We start from the raw sequence: 20392 nt of genomic DNA, 5'->3' as shown, positions 1-20392 counted from the left end.
CAGGATAATAGCAAAGTGAAAGCAGAAATAAATTTAAACTTTATGCTTTGTATATTTATTCAGTAAGTAGTTAAATAATGTCAATTCGGATTTAATGCATTGCGAGTATAAATAGTAAATCCGAATATCAAAGTGATTTCTAAGGGACATTATTCTTCTCTTGGATTACATACGAAAATGCGACCCTCCATTTGCAAAGATATCTACGCGAACCTGTACAGGTAAAATTTATTATAATAAACCCAAGTTATTAAAATTTTAGGATATTATACTTTAATTGTATAAAATATACACTCTTCGTGTAGTTTTTCATACAGAACCTTTAACTATTAGATTATACGTTGTATACCATAAACTATATGCCACCGTATCTGTAATTCTAAAACATATTAACATGCTCGTGTGGTGGAATTTTTATTGGTTGTTTGTATTGTGTTAAACATATTAATACGGCATGTATTGTATTCAATGCATTGTGTATTTGTGTTTAAATAACGTTACACTCAAAGCCATGAGACCACCGAGACGGATAGCAACATAGTTTTTTTAAATAATTTTACTTGGACTTTGATAATATACGTGCAAGAGGTTAAACGGGCGTAGAATCGCAATTACACGGCACTACACAATATTTGCAATGCAAAGCGCTTTAACGATCTGGGCAAACTGTACTTTGGTAAACATGTTGAAAATTTGCAACCGCTTAACCGTCCAGATATACAGATAAAGAGTCTGTTGAAATTTTATGCGGTTTTGGTCCTCCTATTCCCGAGCTCTTGTCGCAGTAAGATCTATAAACGTATCATGTTCGTATTTTCTCGGCGTTTTATTATCACTGAGAAATGCCTGCTGCCCTTAAGTTCGCAGTTTTGATGTAAATAAATTCGTTTCGTGTACTTCAAGTTTCATCAAAGTTTTGGTGTCCATTTACGTTATTTTAGAAACTTGGTCCAGCCGCTTGTTCGCTTCAGAACTTATTTATACGAGTTTGAGTTTCACATTCACGGAGTTTTCGCCGATGCCAAATATATGGGTTCGACCCCAAAAACAAGATCTCCCGTTTCGCGACCTTTAGCTGCGACTTTACGCGGTCGTCGGTGCGGAACGAGTCACGTGTCCGATGACGTAGAATACATGTTGATTTCAGGATCTTAAATTTCCCGAATCTTGTTTTTGTTGAAAATAAATTAAAGTCCACATTTTTTAGGTTTAAATTGGGAAACTCGGTCCAAAATAACTTATTTTCTCACAATGATCGGTATACAAACATGTGGTGTTTTCGGCGAAATAACACAACTTTGTTTTACAGGTTCTTGCTGGGTATCATCGTTCTCGGAGACATAGCCAGCGGGGTAAGTCTACTTTTGCATACTAAACCACTTGTTCTGTAAAATCCCCGGCCTATGTTTCCGTCAAAATAATTTCCCTCGCATGATTTATATTTATGCAACGAGGTCTTTTCTGGGATAAGTAGAATTAAATAGCCGGTGGTCGAAAATGACTTAGTTTGTTATATCGTTCGACAATGTGTTTGTTGTTCAATGTTCTTGGCGCGTCGTCAACTCGTGATTCGTTACATCAATCAGAGGATCCGTTCTCATCAAAAGCGAGCGCATAATCGCTCGTCTTCCGGCGCTAATTGTTCACAAGCGCTTGGCGACTGCCAGGTCACACATGCTAGTGTGGTAGGACAAGTGCAACAGATGACACCCCGGCGTAAACAATGCAGAGAGACAAAGCGTCGGCGCGATGCATCTCGGACAGTATTGAAAACGCCTCGCGCTCGCAGATGTTCCCTAACGCCCCTGTCAGTGACGCAACAAGTGTAATTGTTTGCCGATAAAAACGAGCGACAAAATCTGTCCCATGACCCCTTGATTGTATTTTGATTATAGACAACGGCTATGGGATTGCGAATTAAAAACCCAAGTTACATATGTAGCTGGAAAACAAAACATGCGGCACGGTATGAGTGGACGCTTTCGTAATGTCATTGAACTCTAATAAACTACAAGCTACTCGTCGGCAATATTTAAATGTTTGGTAAATACATTTATGACTTTAACAGTTTACAGTCAATAAACAGGCAAGGCATTATGATAATTTTAAACAGCTTGTCCGCATGTTGAACTGCTGTAATACAGTCCAATACAGGAAAAGAATATCCATGACATAATCCGTCGGATTTACACAGCAGATATAAAAAGAACATAATCACTGCAGAAATGAATGCAGCACGCCCACAAAACGATGAAATACTTTTCAATTCTTATCATTTAGCTCCAGACAGTACATGAGTCTTATGACCGTCATCTGTCAACGAAATGTAAAATTTCTCCCTAGCAAAGTGCTGGTATCGCTCCGCACGCGCCAACGCTAACCGTAAACGTATGTGACTTGTTCGTAGAACATGTTATGTTAGTACGCCCATTTCCGATTGCTGTATAACTCCCCTGCTAATCAGTATCTGCAGGTGCGGGTTGTCGCGTGGCAGAACATTCTTTTTTCGCGTTAAGGGGTTTAAGTTTTGCAGAAGGACGAAATATTTTGACAACTTCGCAACGATTAAACTCATTAAAGGGATATGCACTCAAGTTTTCTATGTAGTCGATCTTTTATAATGAGAAGGAGTTGTAAATATACGGTTTTCTTTTTTTAAGCCGGGCACAAATAATTTCTTAATTCGAAAAGCTTTTGGTTTGTTTGCGCCAGCAGAGGATAAATGTCTGATGTTCCCAGACGGTTGCGGCTCTTTAATCCTCGCCCAGGTTGGAGTAATTGCACATCGTGTGTTTTGTTTATTATTTTGTCGCCCGTGTGGCTCGGCAGCGAGCTTTGCGCTTTCGTTACAATACACAAGAAGAGCCAGCGAAAACAAATGGGGGCGGAGTAGTCGATAACCGTTTCAGCACCTGCGAATGCTAAAAATGACGCGCCCGAAGCTGCTCTTTAACTGCCGAGCGGTTTCCACCGGCGATTGCGACTGGAAGATCCCAGTTTAGATTAGGAAAACATCAAACGATCGACAAGTGGCAAAAGTCGATCGTCGCTTAAGAAAACACATGATTATTACGGCTCCGCAAACGTCGCACAAATGGTGGCGGCACTTACCCCTTAAGGCGAGGCCCGATAAATCGACTCATCGGAATTATTCCTCTTCAAGGCCGCCACCACCAATTTAAGCCGTGCATCTCAGCACGTTTGTCAGTTACCTGATTCTCCCTTATAGACTTGAACTCAAAGTTCAAAGGCAATTTCTCTCATTATGCGCCGAAAAAGATTTCTGAAGTATTTTGCAGCGGTTTTTGTAACAAATCGAACTCACGTTCGTAGACACTTCATCCCTTTACGTAAATTGGCCGTGACGGTTTCAAAATTGCCTTTTCTGCCATCTAGACTCGAAAAATTTCCAAATATGCCTTCGGACACTTACATAATAGATTTTTAATTATGTCTGGACAACCCTACAGAAGCCCAGCTTGGGAAGAGACTTAAATTTCATTGCGTAACGGGCCCACGGTTCATGTATTTAATTTAACTCCTTGTGTAAACACTGCAGCAACGGCTACTGTCCGGCAGCAAAATAAAACTTACTGAAACCCGATTCGGGGTGACCGACCGCCAGCTTTTCCCACACTTGTCTACCACCGTTGGACAAAGCCGGGCCAGTGTTACCAGCTTAAAATCAGAGTTCTCTTTCCGATACAAATCTGCGCCACCGTTTTCGGCAAACTTTGCAACACTGGCCGCACGCCACTTCGGATGCGACTGTTCTGCCGAGAAGTTCATTGTCGTTCGAAAAATCTGGCTCTTCAATTAAAATTCCTCCATTTGCGATCGCATGTCTGCAACGCAGACCGCACCAGCTATGCACAGAGTCGAGCTCAGCATCTGAATCAGTGAAAACTGTCCGATCGTTGCTGCGATAACGGAATTGTCGCTCTGATCGAACGGCTCTGTTTCTGCGACCGGTCGTTCTCAGGTGGCAACAAAATCCAACAACCCCTATAGTAGGGCGCATCGGATTCCGTTTATATCGCGGGTGGCTAATCGGTCGAATGTACACCCAGTTCAAAACGTCCATTTCCCTTATCAGGTTAAATTGCAGTACCGGCAATCGTCTTAACTTTTGTTCCGACGTACTTTGGTTTTTCAGTCAAAAATTTCAGTCAGAATGTCGGTACTTTGGTCTTTTAGACTAAGAAATTTGAACAGTCTTTCAAATGCACCTGTTCTTATCATCTACGTGCGACCATGCGCATCATGCTCTATGATCAAACCGCATGTACCAGCAATGCCCTTAGCGTTGTTGTTTTAGCGCCGGTGACCGCTGAGTTCATTCGCGGATTGCAATTCCCACTACTGCAAGTTATAGACCCAAGTTCATATAAATATTATGCGCATTCCTTAAAAAATTAATTAATGTATTCTCATCCTTAATTAAAAACCTACCAAAGTCATTAGCGGGTCCGCGGTCTAAATTCCTATGTGTTTATCTAACGCCACCATACTCTTCATGTATCTATTGTAAGTCATCGGCTTAAAATATCTCCCATGTGTGCAGGCATCACCAAGCACTAACAGCTTATAAAAGCTTAAACGAAACCCGTTAAAATCGATGTCCCAATACGCGCCACCAGAGCATTTTTGTGGACCCGTCGAGTTTTAAAATAAAAAATTCTTTGTCTCGTATCAGCAATGGAGAAATGCAAGTCGGCTTCTGGTAATCGTTCGTCTATATAATGTGTAAACAAGGCAGGGAAACGCGGTCGGTATATTAATTTGAAATCTTCGATCCTTTTTAAAATCGGTCCCATGATTTGTATAGCGCGGAACCTCAGCCACGTGTTTTGTTACGCTTGGGCGCGCTTGGTCGCCGGCTTTCGTGGCCGCGCTGAATATGTGTACATGTAAACACTCCGGCGGGATTACCGTGTTTCGCCGCTCTCGCTTTATGCACTACGCAACAAAATCCGCCATAATTACTCCGAAAATATGTTGTGTACTGCGCGGTGTCGGCAAACGGTGTTTTCTTGTCGAAAACACTGGGTTTCGCATCCGGAAACACTGTTGCGAGCACAGGGGCGGCGCAGTTTCCGGGGGCAGCGGCACCACCCACCTCGAGTTTAGTTTAGACTCCAGCATGTTTCACGAGACCGCTGGTCATACACAGTGGCTCATTGGACCCTCTTCCTTTTCGGCGGCCAACGACTTTGAAGACACTCCAAATTAAAAGTGCCTTATTTTTAGGGGCTCACGGCAGGCTCCGGACGTGCTGGAGGCGACGTTTATGCTCCAACCAGACAAAACGAAGTTGTTAGCAGCAGAGTGCGTTTGGTTAATTTTTCAACATTGGGGGCATGCGGACCGTTGGCCTTGCACGCTATCACCTGTTGCTCGTTTGGCAAACTGCGCCCACAATCGGCTTCAAACAGCAAGGCCTGTCACTCGGGTGGCTACCATCACATATAATGACATCGCATCAGCGCATGCCGATGACGAATGTCAAATAAACGTTGGCCACTAATACAAAGCTTCGCGGGTTAAAATGCTGCTTCAAAACGCCTACAAGGCGGTCTGATCATCTACAAAGGTTTTGACATTTTTAAAGCAAAGGTTAGGCATCAGGCAGACTGAAAAAATCAATCGCAAAATGCTCTTTATTAACACAAACGCTTCCGCTGCGCAGATGGTGGTATCAACTGCGAATCCGCACTAATATATACTGATTGTTGCTTGGCTGGCCTCGCTGCTAAATATAGCGGACAATAGACGTTCAGTATTGCTTCGTGCGTACGGATCTATTTTAATTTGATTCATAACATTGTAGTGTCGCCCACTACTTACAGTGATAGAAATATTCACTCGGTATTTGTAAAGCGCCAGGTGCGCTGAGGTAAATGGAAATACAGGTTACCTTTATAGATGCGGTTTCACTGGAATGTACCGTGGTGTCCCTATCAATGAAATTCGCAAATTTTTTTGGCCTATATCACCCATTAGCGACGGCCGCTTTTTGAGCTAGAAAACTGTGCCGGGTGAGGCGTGAGAACCGAGCCGGGCTAGACTCGCGGTCAAGTAGCTGGGCCTGGATCAGGTAACGTAGAACGCGGGCCACGTGTGAGAAAGTCGGGCAAAACACGCCGTTTACCTGGCAGGGTGCTGGAGGTCGTTTAAAACGTGGTACAGAAACCGCGCCCAGCAAACAACACCTGCAGTGGTAGATCGGTTTACATAGCGGGAATATAGATTATAACACGCCGGGCACCGCTGGTTTCTTTATAAAACTCGGAACTTAATTTATCGCGCACTTGACTTAATCTATGAGATTTTGTCGCCTCCGTCTCGGATTACCTACGTCACAAATGACGTGTGTTATCTGCAGACGGTGTGCAAGTAACTTGATGCCTCGTTTTGGTCGCGATGGCCCAGCGCAGGTATCGGTACCATCGGTGTTATGTAAAGTGCAGATACACGAAATACTTGTGGTCGGATTGGTTGCACGTGCTAATTGCTCGCTTGCTTATTCTGTTGCAGCTTGGTTGACTTATTGAGTTAAGCGGTAAACTGTTTTTGTTGAACGCGACACGGCGTCCCAGTTCCCGGAAAGAAAAACGAGCCTTCAAAATTTAGGATGCTCTTTGTAATGCGATTTCTGTGCTTAAAAGCGAGCAATATTTTGAGCGGATTCTCGGTTGGTCGGTCCTGCCTGCGATGCTTATATTTCCGCGACCGTTTATATCCATCCAACACATTAGATTAGTCGTACACCATTGTGTAAAGCGCTGGCTTAATTAACGGTTGGTGCCACGAGCGCTGGCTTGTATACTCGTAACACCGGACGCGCCTGTCACACTGCAGCTTGGGTCAGCAAAGGCCAAGTGGCTCGCTTCCACGCGCTTCTACTTAATGCTTCTATCATTTAAAGCGATGATTTTCTCATCTGTGCAATCGTTGCTTTGCAGATTCCGCCAAATTACATCAGAGATTACATTAAAAGCGAAATATTTCAAGAGAACGTAAGCCAATCTTCTTCCACGAGAAGATACTGTGAGATTTACTCGAAACGAACCTCGAACCACATTCGAATACTCGGCAAGAAAGTGGACGGGAGAGGAAGAAGAGGCAGCAATCATGGTAAGTTAGGCTAATGCAAACCTTCTAACACGTAACACTACACTTATGAGTCACGAAAACACATTACAATTCTTATATATATAGAAGGGTGAGGAAAGATGAACATCACCTTTTCATTCTATTTTTCGTCCCATTTGGTAATAAACAAAAAATCAAAGAATTATAAAACAGTATTCCCACGACTCTCATAGACCGTTGTTAGTTGTTTAAAACACGATCAGGATATTTGGATATTGTGTACTAAAAGTGTCCCGTCTTCTCCCACCCTACTATACTACACTTATGAGTCACGAAAACGTACTATACGATTCTTATATTACATGTCATTAGCATTGCACTGTGGTTTCCAGTCTGGTGTTAATATCAGGGTGGTATAACAGGGCCAAACATAAACTTACTTTTACACTAATCCTGATGGATCGTATGCGCAAAATCAGCGGATACATCTCAAACATAAGTTTCGAAGCTCGAGTATACCTTCAGACTTAATCGTATGAACACGCGTTAGTAACAGCACCTGCTGATCCTCGGATTATAGTGATCGTGCAAACCAGTTCCACTGTTTCATTACGTTTTCCGGTCGCCTGTTTACTCAACTATGTCAGGCATAGGATTTTCGTTGTCCCGTTCGCCAATCTGGCAAAGTGGATTAGCGCGGTGGACCTCCGCTCAGGTTGCCTCGTACGTTTGCTCATAAACAATAGTTCTCCTTTATATTTTCGTTACAATCCCGTAACAAAATTTCGTCACAATCCGGATGGAATGATGATGGATACGTTGTGTCACAGCTCGCCCGCGAGAAAGACAATAACACCAATCTGCCATCGGCCGCTAATATTTAGATTTCAGGTCCCCGAAACTGCACAGTCTAAGGTCACGCTTGTCGCAATTAATCGTGACCACTAAGCGCTATTTGTTGCGGTTTGTCAGCGACACCGTTGCTTATAATTAATTAACGACCACTCTGTCCAGCGTTCCCCATCCAGGGTTAAAGAGGCTTGTCCATGCTTGATGAGTGATGGTGTTATCAGTGAATGCTAACTTTAAACATTTAAACCTCGCGAGAGTTTCATTTTTGGGTACGCGCGCTGTACTGAGGGTGCATACTATACGCGTAAAAACGACAATAACATGTTGACACTTCAATTAAAAACTTACGCAGTTATGTAAAAATATATAGTGGAGTGTGGGGGGGGGGAGACGGTAATACACCTTTAGCACATAATATCCAAATATTCTGATCGTGTTTTAAACGATTAACAACAGTCTATGGAGTAGTTAGAATACGGTTTTATAATTCTTTGAATGCTCTTTGTGTACTACCAAGTGGGACGAGAAAGTGGAATGAAAAGATGTCCCATCTCCCCCCACCCTACTATACATTTAATCGTTTTTGTGTATTCAATTATTAGTCATTACTTTTACAATGCTTTGTATCTTAAAATCTTGTTTATTTTCAGCAAAACTAATAATCCACTCTAAAGGCTTATGGGGTCGGATAATGATTCAAGGCGTCCAAACTGAACGGTTTCTTTGCATGAATAAAAGAGGACGACTAGTTGGAAAGGTGGGTTGTGGTGTGAAATATAGTACGGTGGGGTAAGATAGGGATACCGTTAGCACCTAAGCCCCATATTTTCCAATCGTGTTTTTAACAGTTAGCAACGTCATTTTAGAGTCTCAAGGCTACAGTTATATAATTTTATAAATATTCTTTGTTTACTACCTTATAGTACGGGTAAAAACAGTGAAAACGTCTCATCTTACTTCAGCATATACTTAAATCCTTTTTTAAACATGGAAACATGCCATTACATAACGATTACGTGATGAGTTTGGTTTTTGAATTGAACCTCGTAAACGGACAGGTGTCCTGGGTCCTTTTGGTTCCATATAATAGCTACACGACATTCATATAAAACTAGGACCACCCAACCCGTACAATGGCCGCTAAAAGCTGTAAATGTCCATAAAATGCTGCCCACGCTATACCACCACTTTGTTAGAACACGACACACGTGTAAACGGAAATTATACGTCGCGGTATAAAACTATCGGAGCGTTCAAGAGCGTTGGGGTGAGATTTTGGTGCGAGTTTGGGGTATACCACCCCACCCATTACGTTCTATGGGGTTCAAAATGCGTGACGGTGATTCCACCCATCAAAATTGTGTTTGAGGAATTGTTAAAGCAAGTGCGTCCACGTAGTTTTGGGAAACAAATGTTTGTTGTATCTATACGCATGCTACTGGCTTCGTGGCTTTCACGAGGAACACTTCGGGATATTTAAAATACGTGGCGGGAGATTAGCATTCGGCATCCCGCAAATTTCGATTCGCTACCCGATAACATCTCCACGCCGCGCCACTTTGTTGCTGCTTGAAATTATCAACCAAGTAATGTACACACGCTTAAAACTCCGTTAAGTAGCAAATGTTTCTACACCTCGCCTCGCCGATAAGTCTTTATTTGTTATGGGTTGCCGACTGTCAGCAGAACCGGGACATATTTATCCACGCGTTCTCACCTTCGTTACAAATCGTTAAGAACGAAAGACGCGAGACGACCAAAGAAACCGCCGAATGTTCGCCGTTAGTTGCCAAGGCTATAGCTCAGGATCCACGGTGGTGATCTGAATGGAAGTTTCATCGCAATTAACTAATTTCCTGCGCCGGCCAGTCTCCTTGGTCACGGGCCGGAAAAGTTGTAAGTTGTAACAATTCCCAGAAAAGCAAACAAATCAGCTTCGCCGCTTTAGGGGCGGTGTCGACCAAATTCGGCGATATCTGGACACGCTCGAGCGACCACGTAAATTTTCGGTCCCACGACATGCGGCGCGCGCGACTTTTTTAACGGGTCACGTGAACTAAGAGGCGAAATCGACCGTAGAATTCGGGTGGCGACAGTAGCGAAGCAAGCGACGCCGCGATAGAACCACTGATCTATAATTATCTTCGCAAACATAAACTATAACGCCCCATCCGTCCAAAATTAAATTATGATGGCGGCCTGCACCTCACTGCTGTTGTTGCGCGTGAAGCGGTCTTAAATTTCCGCCGGGTCTTATATTGTTTTAGAAGAAAATATTCAGTCAATTAAGTCGCTCAAATCAAACAAGCGTACCTGTACAGTCCTGTACTGTTGTATCTGCTCAAATCGCGGCCGCGGTCAGCCGAAAAGCGCTCAAAAATTTCCCTGGTTGTAGTTGTTGTTAATGCGGCGCAAAGTTACACGGTAGAGGCTTGCGTTATTACAGCATGGCCAGTCGGCGACAGCACCCGCCGTTGGTACAGCAGGCACCAAGTGCTGATGCGGCAATACTGCTGCTCTTACGTAAACACCTTCCGATCACCATAAGAATTAATCAAGTGGTTTGTGGGAACTTCTTAAACGTGATTCATTGCATATTTGCTCTTCCGCACGGCGCGTCGAGTTCCGTTTAGTTTGTTATCTTTCGCTTTAAATGATTCACACGAAATTCTCCCCGCCGCACCACTCAGATAGTTATCCCTACCCACAAATGTCCACGTTATGACGTCATTAGGTCCATTGTTACTCATATTGCATACACCTCAAGTTAAGGCAACTATTGTCCTGCGTCTATGAGTTGGTGGTACTCACTTCCTACGGACTTTACGTGTATAAACACACCTATAACAGCAATATTAACAGTTGACCACTGGTTGAAGGTTTTGACCTAAACGGTTGTCAATCTACTAAAGTGTTCTATTTATTATTACAAGCCATGTATTCAAATTTTTATTTACTTTTCAGAATTATCGAAAAGCGATCAACGACCCGAAGTGCCTATTCTTCGAAGAGATGTTGGAAAATTATTTTGATGCTTTTTCGAACTCTAAGTTTCGCGATTGGCATATTGGTTTCCATTCAAACGGCAGACCAAAGCGAGGTCCACACACCAAAGAAATCGGCACTGATGAAATGTTCATAAAGAAGTGTACAGCATCCAGCGGTATGGTACCGAACCCGACCGCTGCCAGTAACGAGAAGTACAAATGGATTATTGGCGAGTTCGAAAGGGACGTGAAGCGACATAACAAGAAGAAAAAGAGAGCCCCTTTATCTGTTTTAAGACCAAATTATTCTGTCACTAGAGATTCATCAACCGCCGACGAAGTTATGCTTGCCGACTCTTCCAGAACTTTGTCGACCCTACCTCCGTATGTTCAAGCTGAAATCGAACGACGACGGAGTCTGTACCCTGTTTTGCGACAGCAGCGTAGACTTGACGTTACCATACCGCCAGCAGGTGGGACAGTGTCCGCCATGGATCCGCTGTACTCGAGCCCAAAGCATCGAAAGTTACCTCGCCGCAATAAACCTAGACGGAGCAGACAAAATAAGAAACGAAAACACAGAAGACATAAATCGAAATGGAGGTCTACTGTCCCTACTGATATAGTGGATTCAGACTTTCAACCTACGACTGGGACCTTTACAACACCGTTCCCAATAAACTCTGTAAGCGAACCCGAAGCCGGGTTTATTAGAACCCCGACTACAGCACCGGGCCTGCATAGACAACGATCGCGGAGCGGGAGGCGGCGACCGAAACAGAGAAGACGGACGAAAAAAGTCCATGGTCGGAAACAGAAAACCGGTCGGCGGAACCGAAAACGAGCAAACACATGAGCTGGTCAAAAAAGACGGAACGCGTCGAGTCTGCTTGATTCGAGGTGTAAATCCGAAAAAATAGGAGTTTTTTCCGGAGGCGAGGACAACTCGTTGAGATTGGAGAAGTGCTGACGGAAAGCGCCGATGATCGTCGGAATTTCGGATCCGGGATCTCATTTATCACCGTCCTTTTATACCGAGTGCAATATTTCATCTTTATGTAGTGTTTTTTTCTCGCGGTGCCATTCGTTAAAAACTCGCAAGGCCCAGCCACGTCAATATAACATTCCCCAAACGTCTTTGTATTTTTGTTATTTCTGTGGATGCCTTGGTTCCAGTCGGAACTGGTTTAATCCGGTTCCTTACTCTTTCTCAACCGGTTTCTGAACACATTCCTCTTACATGACTTCTGCGTCTTTCTATATAGGGCGTGCGTTCGATTGCCTATATATTGCTTTTGATATGATTTTTACTATTTATTACTCAAAAACAATAAAAACATTATTCAGTGAATTTTGGGTTCCATTATAAAATACTAGGAGACCGAGAGCACTAGATAAGCGGGCAAGGAAATTGAGATAAATCGAACAGCAATCAAAAATGAAATTCGACTGTGGCCATAGGCCAATATCAATCGGCGGCGTATACAGTTACGTCACAATGCCGACTATGAGTAGACAGTCAGGAAGTAGGTAACGCCCCGTACTTCGTAAATCAAATAAACAACCATCGCATATTTTCGCTTTAACCGAGCAGCACTTACTGTTCGAAATTAAGGGGCATCAAAAGGCTGAAGAATTTACGGAATCGCTAGAAACAATCATACGAGTTGCGGCGCGTCTGGGAAGCAGAAGAGAAAATCCACAGCAATCAGTAATGGTACACGCGGCGCCCTATGAACCTCAAACGTTGATTGCGTCATGATCAATGATAGTATTATTTCTATGATTCGATTGGTGCGGGTGATGATTTCATTCACTTTGATGCAATCGACAGGAAACGATGATATAAGTTGCTGTGCGCCGCGCCAGCCGCTGCAAAACGCCGTCTATTACTGTCATGTCACTTACGTGTTGGTCTAGTAACCGAAGATCTGAAGTTTAACGATACATAAACCGCTGGGAAATCTTTTAGATTATGTCACTCTTCAAAGTCGCGTTTTACGTTGTAAAAATGTAAGCATCTGTGTTGTAGACTGTGTTTGTTCTTCGTTCCTTTTGATGATCCAATTAAACGTTCATGATAACATGGGCTGTAATGTTACGCATACTTTAAAGTTGCACTAACAATCTCATATTTCAAGGCGTGTAGGGGGCTGAGTGGCACTTCAAAGTTTATACACTGAGTGATAATAGCCCTCGACGTAATTGTTCAAATAGTTGAAACTTGTCACCTCCACGTTCCGGACAAGTCCGGTTTGATTTCGATTCGCTTCTTCCATTATCGGGATTACAATTTGTTGTTATAAGATGGGTGAAGTCATGCGACAGCAAACATTACGACAAGTAATCACAGCCGTGTTTCTCGCGTACGGAATCTCTGCTATTCGTGTTGGGTTCCCAGACCATCGGCTGTAAAACTGGGAGGGTCAGTTGGCATGCGCCCGCGCATTCCTACTATTTGCACGGCAAATACAAGATCGTGATGAAACTATCGCTGCTCAGGGTGCGTTATAGCCAACGTTGTGTACGCGTGGGCGTTAAGGAGGGGTAAGTGACTGCAAAAGCGTCGATTCTTCGATTATTGGCCGCTTGTCCGGCGAGTCGACAATAGTTTCACATCAGTGCAAATACTGCTGAGGTTTTCCCAAGCGCCGACATTACCCAAACTGCCAGTCAAACCCTGTCAGTGTTTACCCCGAAGTTTTAACGCTTTTGTCATCAAAGCCTTTGTCAAACAAAACGAAGTAATTCCTTTCCGACGTTGACATACATGACACAATGCGACAATATCTCTGTCAGTTGATCATTTTTAACACAGCGTTCATCCTCGTGATTAAACATAGGCGAGGCGGCGGGCCCGTTACTGAACTATCGATTTAAGCTATAATTAACTCCTCCTTCGAGATGTAGGGAAGACGTAACAATGTTTTCAGTTGCCCTGGCGCCAATTCGTTGTAGTCATGTTTCAAATATTGTGTCGAACACGAGCCCGTGTGGATCTTTCGCATACCCGCGTTCATAGGTATGCCTGTATGAAAATCTGGAAATACCGACTTCTAATTTGATCATGTCACTCACACATACTCTTTGTTTATGTGTTGTTTACTTTCACACTGGGATTTGCACGCTCGAGTGGTCAGATGAGATAATTCCGAAACCTTGGGCGCCTTCCAGTTTTAGCTAAGCCGAAATTTGTGATTGGACCGTGAGATAAAATCTGGCAAGAATTTCAAAGTAGGTTCTGTCTCAGCATTTCTCGGGTTCTTCGCCTTTTACTGCGGTTCGGGTTAAAGGATTAAACACTGGTATCAAGTTTTATGATTATAGTGTAAAAACATTTTATCTTTTCTGTAACCTAATATACTCGCCTGGAGGATTTCCAGCAGCATATAAGAAATATATATTTCTATTAGGAAGCATTCCCTTTAAGCGGTTTAAAAATGGGTTATTTAAAACCTATTTATACCTTGTAACCTGTCTGAACATAAACCATTTTGGAATTCGTGAGGGCAAACATGCCCAAACTAAAATTACCTTGTTTTGTTAATACATACAGCTTAAACAAGTCATAATATATTCATACCACAGAAAGTCGCGTGAGAAACTAATATTGTCCTATTTATATTTCAAATTAAACAGGAAAAGGTTTGTTGTCATTTATCCAATCATTTGTTATAGCAATATTAGATAAGGCGACCTATGTTTAACCTAATGCTGACCAATATATGATATGTAACATTAGTTTAGCATAATTAAATCACAGACAACTTATATTATGCCATAAAGTAAAATAGACCACCATCGTCTTATTTTTTAAATTCCAAAAACGGGGAGTAACATAGCAAGCATCTTTTCTAATATAGTAGGGGAATTCCCATTATACCAAAAACATTGTTTTTCTTTTACAGAAGTTAAAGTTTTGTAGCTGTTTAGTTCGAAATAAAGTTGATTTATCGAATATCTAACATACATTTTTCTAGCATGTAATCCCAAATTGTCATATTGTTAACCGATAAAACTTAAACCTAATAGTCTTGCCTTTAAATATTACATTAAACCAACTTTCAGCCCACGTTGTATAATGTGATGCCACATGTATTGGTCTCTTTACCGGACGAGCTACTCGTCGGTATTTTTAAGTTCTTAGACGTTGTATCACTTGCACAAGTTTGCTTAGTTTGCAGGAAGCTTAACGCAATTGCGAGTTGCAACGCGGTGTGGTTGCCTCGTAACGAGAAAGTTCTCAACAAAACATTACTCCCAGGGTAAGTGCTTTACTGCTATATTTTATAATTACAGTTAAAATTGTCTTAAAAATTGTGACAATTTACAAACATTGGTTGTTTTATTTTTTAAGTTGAGCACAGGAGAAATTAGTAACTTATATTTTCATTGATTTATTCTGTAATCGCCATTTTATAGTAGTGTGGCACAGACACACAAACTCTCTGAATGTATGTTGTGTATTGCATTCTTTATGTTACTATAGTTAAAATGTACAAGAAATAACAATAAATCTTAACACTCATTATAAAAGAGTCTGTGTTAAGGTATATTGGTTTCTTATATTTTCTTTATTATTATTTTTCTATTAAGTTTAACATATAATTAAATTTTCATTGAAGGAATTCTGTAAAGGAACAATGTCGTTTATCAAAAAAGTGGACCAAGGGTCTTGGATACTGTTTAAAACTACAAGGATACCCAAGAAGGTAGGTGCAATGTATCACTTACTTTATATTGTGCTGTTGAATACATTTGCAGATGAACTTCTGTTTGCATAAAGCTTCAATGTTTTTTTGGTGGGTAAATTTTTAGGCTGACGTCTCAAATGTTATTTTGAATTGAACATGCAATATCTACAGTGAGTGCAGTAATGTCTAATAACATCTGGATAATATAGCTCACACTTTAAGGGGTCAAGGCTCTTTACTGCTACCATTGTAGACAGATATGTCCTTGAGCAAAATATTTGAAGAAAGTTGGTCCGATCTAGTGGCTCTTTATGAGTTGTCTAATTGTCAGCCATACAGCATAAAAATCACCCTAAATAGTTAGTTCATCCACAAAGTCAGCAAGTGGTAACTCATAAGTGGGTACAGGGTGTATGAACAAAACAGAACATCTGTGTTATTAGGACTGTTATTGCTCCGCCATACAAAAACAAATAAGTTACATTCATTCATTCATTCATTCATTACCAAACATACCGTTATCACTCTTCAGCTTTATGCCTTGGATTGAGATATCACATCAGAAGTTATACATCACCCAAGGTGATACTGTGCAGAAATACCTCTTGAAAAATGAAGTCAATTCCTCCAACTGCCAACTTAAACGCATGGGAAGATCAGTGATCAAACATGAAGGAATGTTCACACCACGTCATGGAGATGATGTGTATCAATTCCGTGTTCACAACAATGTACTTGTATGTGGGGGGTGGTAGGTTGTAGGTCCAGCTGCGGTGTTATTATTATGGGTTTTGGTAACTTAAAATGTTTTATATATATATATATTATATATACATTCAGTGGCGCAGCCAGAAAAAAAAAATTAGGGGTTTTAATTAAAAATTTTTTTATTTTTTATTTAAAAAAAAAATTTTGGGGGGGGTTTAAAAGGGAGAGGGGTCGTGACCTCCTAACCCCTCCTTGGCTACGTCACTGTATACATTTAAAGTATTTGTTTTAACTTAGGTTTGTAAATTTGGAGAAATTTCAATAATTAGTTGTAAAAAAGACAAGGAAATAATCTGATTTAAAAAAATCTTTTATCCGCTCAAACAATTAATTTTATGTTGCCCAGTGTACGTGAGCTTGTTTTTTAATTCAACTAAATTTAATCATTTTGAAAACAATATGTACATAGTCTATTTAATAAGGCACTATAGACAATAAGTGTCTAAAGTATTGTAGATAATTAGGTTTATGATTTTTCTACAGGAATGGCTATTTAAGTTGGACAGATCTTAATTCTGGCAAAACAAGAATCAAAACAAAGTCTCATGAATCTGATGTGCACGCCGTTGATTTTCGTGATAATGTCATTGTATCTGGATCAAGAAAAGAAGATTTAAAAGTAAGGTTTTTAATATTTGTTTGGTCTGTTAGACGTATAGGGTAGAAAACAGACCTTCTGGGCAATTGCCATATGTGTAATCCAAAAAGGGACCATATGTGTAATTAAAAGACAATTGCCAGCAGTTCCCCTGGCATATCAGCACGTATGTGTAAGTGTTGCATTGAAAACGTTACAAAAAAGTATTGCATTTCATTTATCTGTTTTAATTTAATTGCATGACACTTATTTAACCCTACAGGATAAGGAAACTTTATAACACAGAATGTATGACGCGGATGTTCAGTTGTATACACACATAGTACCTGTGTACGAGTCGCCTCTTATAACATTTAACTATTTGATAGATTGTTTTTTTTCCTTTCTCTTCATGGCTTATGATTTGGAAAATTCACTATAGTAACCAGTAACCATTCGGTTAAGCAATTGCCATTAAGTGTCTTACCAACGGAACACACGCCTACAATGCGTGAACGCACATATATGTTTCTGTAACTGTCTGTTTACATTTACTTGTTCCGCATTAAATGTACAGTATATTCGTTTCAGTCCTATGGTTATTTCAACTAGAAACTATTGCGTGCGAAATTACTGTTGCACGCAATTTAAATCGTTTTTACTAGATCTGGCGTTTTAACGACGATTTCACAAACGTCTCCGAGTGCAGCTCGACCAACGCGATGGACAGAGTTCTCTCGTTACGAATTAACCCAAAGTTTAGGTGAGAAAATGAATATTATTTATTTATTCTTGCGTGGCAGTCCAGCACCATTCCTTAAAACACGGTTCTGTTTCAAAACCTCGCGCCCACTTACGAGTTACCACGTATGTAACTTTGTGGGTGAATATGTTTTTAATGTGTTGCCGACCAATTAGACAACCCATTAGGAACCACTGGGTTGGAGCAATTGCCGTTAACTTTAAATGTCTTGCCCACAAACATTAACGCCCATATAATGGTGATAGCGCAAGCCTCGAACCCATAACCTCTGGGATAGACGAACGCGCGCCCATAACCTCTGGGATAGACGAACGCGCGCACCCATAACCTCTGGGATAGACGAACTACTGTGCCCAAATTATTTTTTTATGTAAAAGTAAAAACCATTTATTTATGTGTAAATTTTTATCATATACTACTTTTTAATTTTTGTATTTTCAGTTCATTTGTAAGCGGAACCAGTGGAATTCGTGCCCACCCCTTGCGAGTATGGGATCTAAGCAGGTACGCATTCCTCGCCATTATTACAATAAAATGAAACCGATCTTACCAGTAAACAAGCCTGACCCTGTACGACTTAAAACGACGGCGGCGCATCAGGTTTTAATGCGCGTTTCAAGTTACTATCTCGTCAATTCGGGGCTACCAAATCTAAACTGGAAAAGAATCTCTTCTATTGATGTCCCGTCTAATCGACAGTGTCGCGTTACTGCGTTCTCGACGCCCTATATGCAGATTCCCCACGCAAATAGCAAAGCACACGCTCTGCGATTGTGTTCGCTTTTGTCCATATCTACAAACCGCATCACGGTGTATGTACAAATTGGTAGAAATAACCCCTTTCGTGAAGGATTACAACTACTTAGACGTGCCTTTCTTCACGACATAGATCTCATACCAGATTGCCGTATTCTCAGACAGCCATACTAAAACTAAAATTGTCTGGATTTCGATTTATTCAATGAACCAATGATTGTAACTTATTTATCCTCGTGGTGGGGAAAGTACAGTCGCTAAAACACGGGTGTACTGTTTCATACGCACCTCGTGCTTGCTTACGAGTTATCATACAAGTCCCTTACCGGTTTACCACTTTTTATTAGTATAGTACTGTGCGGTAAAATAGGATACGTTTTGCACATATTACCCAATATTTCCTTAAAGTGTTTTAAACAATTAAGGACGCCCTTTCTTAGTCGCGTGGCTACGGTTATAAAATTCTTTAAACACTTTGTGTTTACTACCAAATGGGACAAAAAATAAAATTAAAACACGTCTTATCCTACTACCACATCCTACTATATCAATAATTAATATTAGTACTACACCATTTGCCATTGCCACTTAACGCCCGCGTTGTAAACGGTAGAAAACAATCACGTTTTAGCCTAGATATTACAGTCTATCATTTTAATTTTAACCAAGGCCTTATATTACGCTGGCAGTAATAGTAACCATTACTATTGGCAACATTTGTAAGCAATTGAAACAATATATGCCCACTGCAAAAAAGCCGTCTCATATTATGTTTAAATTACCCAAGGCATTGTTGCGGAATTTACCGAATTTACCGTAACAATCCAATTTGGGTCGATTTTGAACCAGACGAAACAATTTTCACTACCATTATAATAAACGGTCGAACATGCCGAATTACTTTTTTTACTTTAACCCCTTTTTACCTTACCACAGCGTTAAGACAAACTGGAAAATAAATTTTAAAAAATGTCAACAATTTTTTAGAGACGTTACACATTTTGTAATATAGTAGGTTGGGGAAAATAGAGGACGCCTTTCATTCTATTTTCTTGTCCCATTTGGTAGTAAACAAAGAATATTAAAATAACTATAAAACGTATTCTCCCGACTCCCATAGACCGTTGTTAATTGTTTAAAACACGATCAGGATATTTGGATGTTATGTGCTAACGCTGTCCCACCCTACTATATACATATATATATATGTTTGACATTTTCCTTATACGTATTGCGCTAAATACCTTATCTTGCTCTATTCATTATGGATGAGGTGATGGACTTGGGGTACAACCAGATTTGACCCATTACCCCAACACCCAGGCGTCTTATGCTTTTCGTATTTTTTGAGCCAAAACTTATTCTTTTAATTCAGAGGCGAATTTTTACACCAACTCGGCAAAAATCACCGACTGGGCGGCGGACCACTTGACATTGAGTACACGGGGCCCCACACATTAGTTTCAGCTGGATATGACACGTACATCAAACTATGGGATAGTCGTTTATCTAATAGGTAAGGAGTTTTTTTATGGATAAAGTTTAGAACGCATGGGATTTTGCTAAGAGTTTCTAAAACGTCTAATTTTTTGGGTGAAATCAAAATATAGATATTAAATTTATAATGTTGTTATAGTTGATGGAAATGCTAGCCCCTAAATAAGGTTTACTTTTGGTAATAGCCGTAATATGTTTTTAAAAGTTTTGGGCTTAATTTACCGGCCGTGATCGTCAACGTTTTAAACCTTTTATTTTGCCGTTTCTATTCATTTGAAACGTTCATATAACGCCCAAGCAACCCCTAAATTTTCCAAATATCTCTTTGAATTTATTTATAAAAAATCGACTTTTTAAAAACAACAAAAAATGATTCGTTTTTTCAAGAGCCATTATTGAATTT

The 20392-nt window shown here is 40.8% G+C and overlaps 2 protein-coding genes across 3 annotated transcripts in view; both read left to right on the top strand.

Annotated features, from left to right (window-relative positions):
* Positions 1-82: 82 nt before the first annotated feature.
* Positions 83-12285, top strand: fgf8/17/18 (fibroblast growth factor 8/17/18). The gene is given in 5 exon segments (NM_001032476.1): positions 83-221; positions 1310-1352; positions 6966-7137; positions 8598-8704; positions 10912-12285. Coding segments are annotated over 5 exon segments (1245 nt in total). The 5' UTR covers positions 83-177; the 3' UTR covers positions 11791-12285.
* Positions 12286-14908: 2623 nt separating this feature from the next.
* Positions 14909-20392, top strand: part of LOC100185879 (F-box/WD repeat-containing protein 4-like) — an 8763-nt gene continuing 3279 nt past the window's right edge. Inside the window, exons 1-7 of one of the 2 annotated variants that reach the window (XM_018811919.2) lie at positions 14909-15199; positions 15560-15646; positions 16161-16379; positions 16880-17015; positions 17639-17736; positions 18178-18240; positions 19868-20008. In XM_018811919.2, the coding sequence (XP_018667464.1) occupies positions 15021-15199; positions 15560-15646; positions 16161-16379; positions 16880-17015; positions 17639-17736; positions 18178-18240; positions 19868-20008 (923 nt within the window). In that variant the 5' untranslated portion in view covers positions 14909-15020. The remainder of the gene's footprint in view (positions 15200-15559; positions 15647-16160; positions 16380-16879; positions 17016-17638; positions 17737-18177; positions 18241-19867; positions 20009-20392) is intronic. The other variant, XM_002119640.5, reaches the window with a different exon arrangement.

The sequence above is a fragment of the Ciona intestinalis genome, chromosome 5 (assembly GCF_000224145.3).
Source record: "Ciona intestinalis chromosome 5, KH, whole genome shotgun sequence".
Lineage (NCBI taxonomy): Eukaryota > Metazoa > Chordata > Ascidiacea > Phlebobranchia > Cionidae > Ciona > Ciona intestinalis.
This window is presented reverse-complemented; position numbering and strand designations above follow the sequence as displayed.